Source organism: Anas acuta, chromosome 20 (genome assembly GCF_963932015.1).
Source record: "Anas acuta chromosome 20, bAnaAcu1.1, whole genome shotgun sequence".
Taxonomy (NCBI): domain Eukaryota; kingdom Metazoa; phylum Chordata; class Aves; order Anseriformes; family Anatidae; genus Anas; species Anas acuta.
Window position 1 is genome coordinate 9,856,079 of NC_088998.1, and position 11,835 is coordinate 9,867,913.

At 52.3% G+C, this 11,835-nt stretch overlaps 1 protein-coding gene across 12 annotated transcripts in view; it reads left to right on the top strand.

Annotated features, from left to right (window-relative positions):
* Positions 1 to 6,439, top strand: part of DAB2IP (DAB2 interacting protein) — a 210,179-nt gene extending 203,740 nt beyond the window's left edge. For 11 of the 12 annotated variants that reach the window (XM_068656646.1, XM_068656642.1, XM_068656647.1 and 8 more), the window contains one exon: positions 1,073 to 6,439. In XM_068656646.1, the coding sequence (XP_068512747.1) occupies positions 1,073 to 1,240 (168 nt within the window). In that variant the 3' untranslated portion in view covers positions 1,241 to 6,439. The remainder of the gene's footprint in view (positions 1 to 1,072) is intronic. The other variant, XM_068656644.1, reaches the window with a different exon arrangement.
* The last annotated feature ends 5,396 nt before the right edge of the window (positions 6,440 to 11,835 follow it).

Sequence of the window (11,835 nt, forward strand, 5' to 3'; positions counted from 1 at the left end):
GAAGCTCAGCTAGTGTTACAGACCAGAATGGCATCAGGCAGTGGGAATAAAATACTCTGCTTGTAAAGAACGATCTGAAAAAGTACAGCCCATAATCTCTTAATTTGTCTGGACAGAGATCAGCATCTCCTCAGCAGCCAGGCCTTCCTTCAGGTTGTGGCTAGGTGCTGGTAAATTGTAGGCTTTCTCCTAATGACCGTATTAATCACTTGTGAGTCACCACTCATGACTAATTTACTGTCTAGCTAATTAAAAAGGAGATGAGACAGTCGTAACTCTGTAAGAAGAATCACTGTTTTCCTGTAATTGCCTCACAACTGGTAAATCGGCACCGTCCCTCCTGCACTCGAGCAAAGCCCAGGGGACACGGGGCAGGTGGGAGGCGTGCGCGGGGCAGGCTGCAGCCACCTGCTGCCTCCGTGGGGTACCTGAGAGGCTCCTGCCGTGCCTGTGCAGCCTGCTTTGTTCAGTTTTCCGTCATCTCAGGCTGTGCAGTGTCCAGCAGGCTGATGCACAGGCAAACCTGAGCCCCTCTGAGTCGTTTCTTATCCCCCCACTTGCAGCAGGCAGAGGGAAGCCACAGGGCAGGCACAGCTGGACCAGGCTGCGACGCCGCAGCTCCGGCTCCCATCCCCACGATACTGGACAGGACTTCTTAGTGTAATCAGTAAGAATAAGGAAATTGCCATCACAGCCATCCCGGGAGGCCACGAGTCATTTAAACCATTTATTTACACTAACAAAATCAATTAAACACTGGCAGGAATAACCATCTTGGGAGAGAACTAGATTTTAGAACATGAGTCTTATCATCTTCGTAGCAGCTGCAGTTAGAGCAAACAATGCAATTAATTTCTGTATCACTGAAAAATTAGGAAAAAAAATCTTTATCTCCGTTTCGTTCAGGACCAATTATTACATGGGATGATAAAATTAATTTAGCTCAGCTTCCATTTGTGTAAAAGCCTGGTGTGTCATAGCCTCTGTGAGACTGCCAGAGGAGAAGGGGCCAGGTCCTGGCTGCCTCTGGGCTCCTGCCCACTGACCGCTCCCCTCTGCTGTTCCTTCGCAGGAGAAACGCATTGCTTCATTGGATGCTGCCAACGCACGGCTAATGAGTGCCCTTACTCAGCTGAAAGAGAGGTACAGCATGCAGACACGTAATGGGATCTCCCCCACAAACCCAACTAAATTGCAGATTACAGAGAATGGAGAATTCAGAAACAGCAGTAATTGTTAACCCGTGGAGGGCGCTGCCGCAGGAGAGGAGGCCTGGCCAGAGAGACCGTGCAGCAGCAGGTGTGAGCCGCGGCTTCAAAGAACGGCTGCTCTCTCCCCCAGAGAAACCAGCTCCTTACTGCGGACGGCGCGCTTGACTGAGCCTTTGTGGGAGATGCTAATGCCAGCACATTGAGGGGACGGAAAGATCGAGTGTGAGATGAGTGGCATAAGGAAATAAGATATATTTGAGAATCGCTGTCACTGTTGGATTTAAATCAGTGTTTAATGTTTAAACAGAAGTAACCTTTTCCTTCCAAACTGCCCAAAGGATATGCCTCACCCCTCCCAGCAAGGAATAACGTCCTTGTCATTGCAGGAAGCGAAATAAAGGGAGCTGGGCAGAGCCTGCAGCAGGCAGCGGCCCCCTCAGTGCAGGTAGAGCGTGCAGCTGGCTGCAGCTGCCTGGGGGCAGCAGGAGAGCCTGCCCCGCTCCTGTGACTCCCCCTGGAGCACAGCCCTGTCCCCAGAGCAAACCCCGCGCCCAGCCGGCCTTCCTTACGTGGCTCTGTGAGGCCACTGGCTTTTACAGCACGTAGGTGTCCGCAGGGCATTTACATGGCAAATTAATGTTTAATTAACTCCGCCCACACATGGGGCACAGTCTAGGAGAACTGTCAGGGCTCCCTCGGCGCAGTGCGGTACCAGAGGGGTGTTGCATGGGGCACTGCAGTGGAGAAGGGTCCGGTGGCACTACTGGGGCCGCGGGGCCACCACGCAAGCCCAGGGAGTGGAGCCAGCCCGAGGCTCCGCACACAGGTGGAGGCAGGAGCTGGTACTGGCGATGGGCTCCCTGGGTCCCCTCGCCAGCCGCTGCTCGCTCAGCTAATGGGGAAGGTTTTGGTAAAGCAATAGTTCAGGGCGCTGCATTCCCCGCCACACACCTAACCACAGAAGAAAGTAAAGGTTGCCTGAGCTTTGTCCCTGAGCTGTGAACGAGGCGCAGGGTCTGGCTTCGGTGGTGCCCGTGGTGGCACAGGGGGAGTGACGGGCTTTGTGACACGGCCAGCGTCTTGCTTGACGAAGGGTTCGTTACGGGGATGTAATGCTCGGTGCGGAGATTTTTACTGTTTCTGGGGAGAAAAACAGGCAAAGAAACGAGCAGCCCTGAAGACCCATGAAGATCGGTAATTGTATTTCTTTTCTTTCACAGTATGCATTAGAAAAAAAAAGAGCCCATTTTCTGGAATACTGTCCTCTTTAAATTGGGAATGAGCACTGCATGGAAATTAACCGGCTTGAAGAATGTAAAACATGGTCATAAGGGAGTAACCAACAGGAACAGCAGCCACCACCAAGAGCCCCCTTGTCAGGAGCACTGTGCAGGCATAAGCCAGGATTAGACTTTTCCTTGCTGCTGAAACACGCAGATTCGGCACATTCAGACACGTTGCGCTCAGCGGAGGGGTCACCTCCTTAACGGGGGATTGTGCCGCTGACCTGCCGCCACGGTGTGTTTGTTGCTTTGTGGTTTTTTTAAGTTAGTCCTTCATGACTCCCAGTCTCAGAGCAGGTCCCTCGTACCACGAGCCCAGAGATTTTCTCTGAGATATGGATGACAGTGTACAGTGTACAGGACATCTCTGCCTTTTCCTCCCACTAAAGTTTAACACTGCTGACCGCCTGTCCTAGCTCCTCCTGCCATGTGTAAATGTTCAGACAAAGGGACTAGGACGCTCACTGCGCTCTGCACAGCTTAGGTACCGTCTCCAACCTCTCAGTACCCAGGCTGCCCGAGCAGGATGCTGTTTGCCAGTAAGCTCTGCATTGCCATGCCACCTCCCAGCCGTAAGGCTCATTAACAGCACTCTTCCACACGCAATTGTTTTCAAAATTAAAGCTGCTTTTTCTTTTTGTAAGCGTTTTTCTGTTGCCTGGAAGCCCTGGGCCAAGCCCGGCGCGGCTGCACCTGCTGCAGCTCTGGTCCCTGGAGGAGCGGACGTGTTGCTCTGCACTGAGGTCTCCACGCCCAGCCAACGCCTGCAGAGTGGTGCAGCCACACAGCAGACCCCAACAGGAGCTCCTCAGAGAAAAGTAATCACTAAGCAGTTATGGCAAGTACAGTCACCTTTGAATGTGGAGGATAGCACAGATGGCTTTGAAGACCCACACAAAACTGACGAGGTTACAACTGGAGAAAGACCCAGACAGGTTAGGAATACACGGGGTACTGGGAACGGTTCGGTACGTACACTTACCAGCTGCCATTGTCTCATACACACTGTAAGAACCCTGCAAAAAGACTATTTTAAACTGCTGTTGCCCTGAGATGTATTTTTAGAGCTAATTGTTTCTGAGCTCCAACATACCGGTGTTGGGAGAGACGAAGTTTTTCAAGAGCCAAGTAACGTAGAGGAATGGAAACGCTCCCAGAGCATGGGGCGGGCGCCCCACCAGCAGCGTTCCCATTCGTACGTGGAAGTAATGTTGGGATGCAGTCAGTGCTCTCCGTAAGAGCTGGAAAAAAGAACCACCCACAACACAGTTGTTTAGCACTGAAGCTAAGCAAAGTGCAGCTTAATCTTCTGCTCAACCACAAGCCAAGGCACTGCTTTTAGAACCTTCTCCCTCCCCCCTTTTTTTCTTTTTTTTTTTTTTCCCCAGGATCTGTCAGAAACTCCTGGTTAACCTCAAAGTTGCAAATTACTGAACACATTGTTCTGCTGAAGTAGCAGGCACACTTAAGTCCTTCCACAGTGAGTTATTATAAAACACAACTTAAAAGTTCCAGTGCCAATACCTTCTGGAGTTGTTGCTTAGTTTCCTGAGCCAGTACGAAACAAAACTCAAATCAGGAAGCGGTCTCGTTACAGTGGAGAGCCCCCCACCCCTCAGCCCTGTGTCGCCTTCCCCTGCAAGTGTCAACAACTGGACCTAACCACCACGCTCCCCTGCGAAACGCTGGGGATAGGGTTTAAGATCCAGGCTCAGCTCAGATCTGTTACTTCAGTTTGTGTTTCTGTTATTTATAAACTGTACATTTCTGTGTGTGTGTGTGCGTGCACGTGTGTGTGAGCGGGAGCCAGCGATGTGAGTGGGCAGCGCAGCGGGCAGGGCACCCAGCTGCGGCCTCAGCCCTGGGAGCTGGCGCAGCGATGCCGAGGCGATGACAGCGGAGTAAAGCAACCACCACGCGCAGTGCTTTGTGAGCGGCTCCGTCTCCTTTTCCATTCTTGCGCTTTCTACAATAAGAAGCTGTTCTAGTGCAAATTTGTCAAAGTGTAAACAACACTAAAACACACTCAGATTTTTATCTTAATACAAGTCTTAATATTTTTTTGTAAATGTTTTCAGTGTTTACTGTAACGTATCTATCTCACTAACGGTTGTATATAGTAATTTACTTCTGGTGCTGCTTATTTGGTCAGGATTTGGCTGTATCAATGCTGTTTAGGTGAGGTGGACTCGAGCTAGCAAATTTGGATCCAGCCACAGGTCATGACTCCACCTCTTCCCCTTGGGCATCCGGGGGAAGAGGGAAAGGAGAAAAGTCAGGGATCCAGATTTGGGGTTGGCCCACCTCAGGGATTCTGTTTTAAGAGTTATGATTTGGGGTTTTGTTAAACTGTAGTGAACACTGCTGAAAAAAAGTGAGCAAAATTTTGTGTAAACAGGGATGAAAAGGACTGAACAATACCCCAGCGTCTCTGCAGACTCCAGGTACCATCTTTTTAGACAGGGTTTATGGCTCAAGTTCAGTGCCAACCACCTGGAGGGACCTCAGTCCTTCCCCACGCCAATTAACACTACAGTGTAGTCACCAGCCCCTTTCACAAAGCCTGCTGCCATCCAAAGAGCCCTTTGTCACTGCATTGTCATTCGAGTCTGGTTGGGTTTGTTTTCTGCTTTTGCAGCTGTAAAGCACTGATTGCACTGTGAGAACGCGCTGACCCCTCCAGCCTGGCAGGCAGCCCGCTGGGGTTGTGCTGCTGCGGGGAGGCTGAAGGGAGAAGGGACCCGGTGCGCCCGAGCGAGGCACTGCAGGCACTCCTAGGAAAGAAATGGGCAAGTAGTCTAGAGGCTTTTGCTGTTACTTAAGTCCATACCACGATGTAACAGAAAACATAACAAAGTCTGATCTGTGATCGACAAGGAAAGGATTTTTAGTGCCAGGAGGGGAAAGATTCACTGCTGTAGTCTGCCAGGAGAGCCCCCAGGTGCGGCTTGGATGAGATCTGCAAGGGGCTCCCTTCTCACTGTGCCCCCGAGACCGCCATGGCCTTGCCTTGAGCGTGCAGCAGCCAGCACAAAGGGCACAACCGTGACACTGCCCTCGGGGCGAGCGTGAGGTTTCTTGTGCAGCACCCCATCCTTCCCCCCGTAGTGGTTGTAGTGCTCAACCTAAAGGTTTGCAGTCAAAGCAATCCAGGACTGCACAGCGCCCTGGCCCTGACGTGGGGCAGCGTGCGGAGGGCTCACAGCACCGGGAGGCTCTGTCCCTGGCCCAGGCAGGGGCACTGCCCCTCCGAGCAGGTCCCTGACTCCTCAGGGCAGTTTCAGAGCAGACTGCTCAGCCGCAAGGCTCGGCCATGCGGTTCCTGCCCTGAGAAGCAGCCAAGCCCTGCGCTAACCCTGCACAGAAAACTGTTGCCTTTTCCTTTTCCCTTGTGGAAAATATAGGGGGGATGGGAGGGATGGGATGACCGAAGCATGCCAACATGCAGCTCACAGGCATCCAAACCAAATCCAATTGAGGGTGTTACATGACATTCAAAAATAACCCTGCTTTGAAAAAGGTGTCATGTTGGAGCACTGACCTTCACCGATGACCTGAGCTGTGACACTGCTGTAAATTCCACGTGGTTCTGCATCAGCTGCCAGTACCCCGAAGTGCAGTCTCCATGTCCACATATTCCTTTCTCATACATCACTGTGTCTTAAGATATACCTCTCTCTGTATATCTGCTTAAGCTGATACTTGTTCCTGATAAGCAGTCGCTATGTTTTATATCCTCTTATAAAGAAAAATTTTTTTTGTAAGTATGTTTAAAAACAAAAAAAATGCAAAGTGGAAGTGTTTGCTGAATCTCCTTCAGCTCCTTTTAAACTATGTAATAATGTACAGAGAAAGTTGTTGGTGTTCAAAGAAATGATGTGGCCGTGCAATTTATGTACATTTGCAATTAGAAATATTAAAGATTTATTTAGATATTTTATACAAGTTCTCCAGCACCTCTACTCAGTCATTCCCAGTCTCTGGCTCCGCGGCACACAGCAGGGCTGGGGCTGCCTGACAGCGCCTCCCCACCAGCCCTCTCCTCCCAAAGCCCTTCCCTTGGCTTCCCAGTAGAAGTGTCAGAAAACCTGGAGGAGTCATTAAAACCCTGGGTAGCATGAGCACATCTGCCTCGTTAGCATCACCGTAATTAGCTCCTATGAGAGAGGGGGAAGACAAGTTGGCTGCATCAGGACAAGCCAAGATGTGGTGGGCACCCATGGCTGTCCCCGTGCACAGCAGCAGCTCTGGCCCAGGGGGGTCACCAGGCCCTGCTGGCTTCCACTCCAAAGAGGGATTAGTCAGTAACACCTTGATATGAATAAAACCTCTTCAGCAGTCTCTGTTATGGCTTCATCAGAGCAAAGCTAAAGTCTCAGCCGAAAATACCCAGAGCAGCTCCCTGCTCCTGCCAGCTTTCAGCATTGAGGCTCTCAGCATCTGGCTGCAGCCGCTCCCAGCAGCTTCCAGCCCCGCTCAGCGGAAGGGCAGGGCTGGGAGGAGCGAGCCTCTGCATTGCAAATCAGCAGCCAGAGCAAGGAGGGGAATGCGGGGCTGGCAGGCTGGGGATTCCAAAGGGGTTTGCTTGAGCTTTTTAAATCTGGAGAGGCGTTTTAGCCCAAGACTCATCAGCATTAATAATGCTCCGGTAATTGCACGGTACAGGTTTGTGCCGAGTTCAGCTGTGTCAGTGAGCAGGCTGCAGACTGCTTGTGGTGCCAGGCAGCTCCTTCCCCATCACAGCCCCGTGAACAGCACAGCTTCTGCTCGGAGGAGGCTGAGGGAAGGCAGCCACGGAGATCATTATGAATCTCCAGCCTTCACTCCCATCAAGCATCTTTCACTCGTGGTTTTCCAAGCCCTTCACACTCAGCCCCCAGCCTCTCTGCGGTAGCTGAATGTCATCATCCTCCTTTCCACACGGGACATGCAGCTGGAGCACAACTTTCCCAAGGCCTCTAGCATGCTAAAAACCCCAGACAGCCGATCTCCTTCCCTCCCTGTTCTGCACGCAGCCATCCCACGCACACCAGCCCCACAGCAAACATCCTCTGGGGAGGCAGCTCAAAGCCGGCAGTGAACAAACCTCCAGAGCCTTGGCCCCAGGGACAGGGAGAGCTCAGCCGCCCGCTGCCGGGGGAGTCAATAAGGACAGGCAGGCAGAAAGGAAGGGGCTGGAAGAACAGGAGTCATTAGTGGAAACTTGTTGTTTGTGCTAATTAGATCATTATCTGGGAACTGCTATCGATGTTGCTATTTCAGCTCCTCTCGCCGTTCACAACTTTATTTTATCCGTGCCTACCAGCTCCCTACACTCTTCCCCATCCTCCAGGAAGGACACAAACTGGTGCTGCCGGGTGGCAGCTGACCCTGACTGGAGCTGGGCAGTGCTCTGAGCCCCAAGCTCAGCACCACGTGGGCACAGCACTAAGAAGCGGCAAACACTCGTGTCATGCCCCACAGGAACACCACCAGCCGCCCTAGGGCTGCTGACAGCCCTGCTCAGGGGCACAGGCTGCAGCGCTGCCCAGCAGCACTCCCCTTGCTGTGAGCCCCCCAGCACCCAACCCTTGCAGCCTAAGGACTCACCCAAGGTTCTGCAAAGGGGCCTCTCCTGCCAGGACTCCTCCCAGCACCCCCGCAGCCTGCAGAAGGACGTGCAGCCCCTGCTCACCTCTCACACAGCTGAGGACAGTGGGACGCCCCCACCTGCAGACTGAGTGGTTTTGGGGCTGGGAGGCAGAGCACGGGCTCTACCCCAGCACTGCCCCCCCCATGCTGCCCGCACTACCCCCAGCAGGGGCTGCTTGTGGAGGAGCACTCAGACTCCCAGACCGAAGCCAGCTCCAGCTCCCAGCACTACCCCGAAATACCAGTCAGGAGCAACGTTAGCAAAGAAAGAGAAGATGAAAGTTACCGAGCTGGCAAGGTGGGTGCAGCGGGAGGTCAGCAGGAGCGGGCTGCACGCTGCGTTCATTTAATGCGCCATGCTACTTCTGCCTGGCTTTATTAGGATCAAAGCTGCTCGCAGGCTCAGTTTTGAGACACACTCCCCTCACCCAGGGGAAAACGTTTCCCAGTCTGTCATTACGTGCCCTGCTCCATTATTGATCTTAGAGAGACATAGATTAGGTTATTTGGTTATTAAAAAAGGAGGCAAAAGGAAGAGGAGCAAAGATCTGGACACCTGTAGGATTTCCAGTTTCCTACCTGACGGCAAGCACAATTCCACTCACATAAATAATATTGATGCAGGCCCTTTACATTATCAGATTTTTCCATTGCTGGTGTGAGCTACAATTGAATCACCTCAACCATTTGATTTTTGTGCCGTATCTTCAAGAAATAAAACCTGAACAGAGATCCCAAGTTGATTGCTTTTGATTTATTACAGTACCATTTTCTCCACCTTGAATCCATACTCCCCCCTCATCTCTCTGAACTAAGAGCAGTGAGAGCTCCACCGAGGAAAGGACAAACATGAGGCTAAACTCAGCCCACAGGCGATAAACCAGGGAGATGGGGCTTGAGCTTGTGAGGAGCGCTCCCACCTCAGGCATGGCCTAAGCGGTGCAGCCGGGGGAGGCAGGGCTGGTCCATGGCACACCAGCCCCCTCCCCATGACACCCCTGGAGGCACGGGTAGACCTCGAGCCCCCTGGTACCCAAGGGATCACCCCAAGACAGCCAGGTGAGCACAGTGAGCGCACTAAGTGCTCTCCTGGAGCTCCCGGCGGTGTGCAGGCAGCCGAAGCCACCCCAGTTGTTAATGCTCACTGTTGCCGGGGGTCATGCAAGGAGTGGGAACAGGGAAAGGTCGGCGCCAGCTCTGCTGTGCTCAGGAGGTGTGAAGCAAGCCTGCTTTTAGCTTCTCCTGCCCTTTTCTGCAGAGCCCACCTGCACCCTCTCGCTGAGCTCTGTTTAAAGCACAAACACACAACCCCTGCCGCACTAGGAAATAGAAGCGCATTCAAATAAATCACCTCAAACTTAAAAGATGGCATTAGCTGTTAACAAACACTGCAGGCCTATGGGTGAAGGTAATTCAATATGATATGCTTGGGCATGCAAGGTAATGGGTTTCAGCTGAATACCAGGTGATACAATCTCTTCAACAGCAGGTTAAATGAGGCTGAGACAGGGACCAGATGGATTTATTTGGGTAGTGGAGGTTTTTTTGGTTGTTTTGTGTGTGTCTGTGTGTGCTTAAGGTGAAATAAAGGCAAGGAAGGCAGAAATAATGTAAAAGAAAAGCACGAGCTCTGCTACATGTAACTGGGGCAGGGCTGGCACGAGGCTCAGGCCTTCGTCCTGCTGAGACAAACCACGCAAGCAGAACACTCCAAAGACGGCGTGCGTGGAAGCGTTAGCCAAAAAGAAACTTTTATTTATTTACTCCTACTGATAAACAATGGTAGTTCAGAGCAAGAGTGGTCCAGCCCAGCTGAGGAGAGACAAGAGGCAGCTGGAGATACCTAATGGGAGATTCCAGCAGGACTTCGGAGCCCAGACGCCATCCCTCACCCACACACAAAAGAACCACATCAGCCCCGTACCCAGCCACGGCAGCGCTCTCACTCTGTGCAGAGCAGCCCTTCACAACCCTCACCAAGACACAGGTGTTTTTTTCCCCACTGCCTCCTCCTAAGCTGCAAGAGAGCTGTTGAAAGGTGAACCCCCAAGCAGCAGGCACCCACAGCCAGCTTCTGCCCCTGCCTGGATTTTCTCAACACACCTCACCCATACGAAAACCCATCTGAAACCAAGACAGGTATCAAAACCAGTAACTGAGCAGAGCAGTGCTAGAGACAGACACAAAGAAAGCACTCACAGCTTTTAGGACAGGTTTCTAACTACTGAACACACTCGAGTGCTTGCAGGCAGAGGCACCTCCAAAAGCAGGCGGCAGCTGTACAAACAGACATCACCTGGGAACTGCGAGCACTCAGCCAGTGCTCCCAGCAGCCTGCTCTTGCCCAGGTGGGCAGCAAGCACACTGCAGCCCCGCAGGACAAACAGCCAGTGCTGGGTGGAGGGAATGGGCTCAGCAACCTGCCTGCTCCGCTGGAGCTGCTGCGCCCAGCACAGAGCCTGGATGAGCTGCACTGTGCAGAAAGGTAGCGAGGGCTTTGCAGCAGTTAAAGCAGTAAGCAAATAACCCACACAGCTTGACAGCACAGCACGAGGAGGCATCAGGCTAAGCAGCTTGGGCCAGTGCCAGCCACCAGCTGAACATCCCCGTCCTTTGTATCAGGGATGGAAAGAGTCAAGTCATCACCTGCAGCACTGCAAGCCCAGCAGTCCCAGCCTACACAAAGAGAAACCTCAGTCCACCAGATCCAAGACAGGACGATGAGAACAAAGAGGATAAAGCTGACAGCCACCAGCCGAACCGCACAGAACAGAGCACCTCTGAGCCTCCCAGCTTGGCCAGCTTGGCTGCAGCTTGGTGCTGGCAGTAGCTGGCACACGGAGGCTTTACCCAAGGCAGCTGCCCAGGCTGGGAAGTGCAGGCGTGAGCTGCAGGCTGGCACGCAGAGGGATGGGCACCAGGCTTGTTTCTGACAGCAAGCTGGCAAGAACGGCCACAAGGAGGCTGCTGCAGGGATGGCAGCGTGGGACTCAAATATCCACGGCCTCAGAAGCAGAGAAAGCAGCTATTCCCAAGCCCATTTAAAAGGCAGCACCATATAAATACCACTGCTTTAACTGCCCACTTTGCTACCGAGAGATTTGTAGTCATTTTGTAAGCAGGGATAACACAGGCTGAGGTAACCACCCGCAGGCCTGTTTGTCACAAACTGGAAGAGCCACAGAAACCCTTTGGATGGTAGCAGGTGCCTGCCAGATTCACCCACGTATCAGAAAGGCTGCAGGTAAAGGCACCCGGTGAGGCAGCTCTGTGCTGCCTCCCACCACAGCTCTCCAGCTACGCACAGCACAAGGTACCTGCGTCCACAGCCCGCTACAAAGGAGGGCTGAACAAAGCCCTGCCAGAGGAGACAGAGGCAGAAGGAGCTCAACCACCCAATTCCCCACTTGGCTGGGGCCTGCAGGGCAGCTTTGAGTTCAGACAACCCTCTGCTCCACTGCAAAGCAATGCTCTCCAAAAATTGGTAACATCAATGAAACCACAGAGTTCAATAATCTAATTTCTGGGAAACACCAAAAATAAGCAGGATCAGGAGAGAGAAGGTGAGAGAGTTCAGTTCTTCTCTCCTCCTTCATAATGACAACAAAGGGAGAGTAGGAAGAAAAAAGAAAGAAGAAAAACACAGATGTTAAAAGCTGTGAGAGTTTCAAGAAAAATAAATGAAGCTCTTTGATTAAACAGACTGCAAG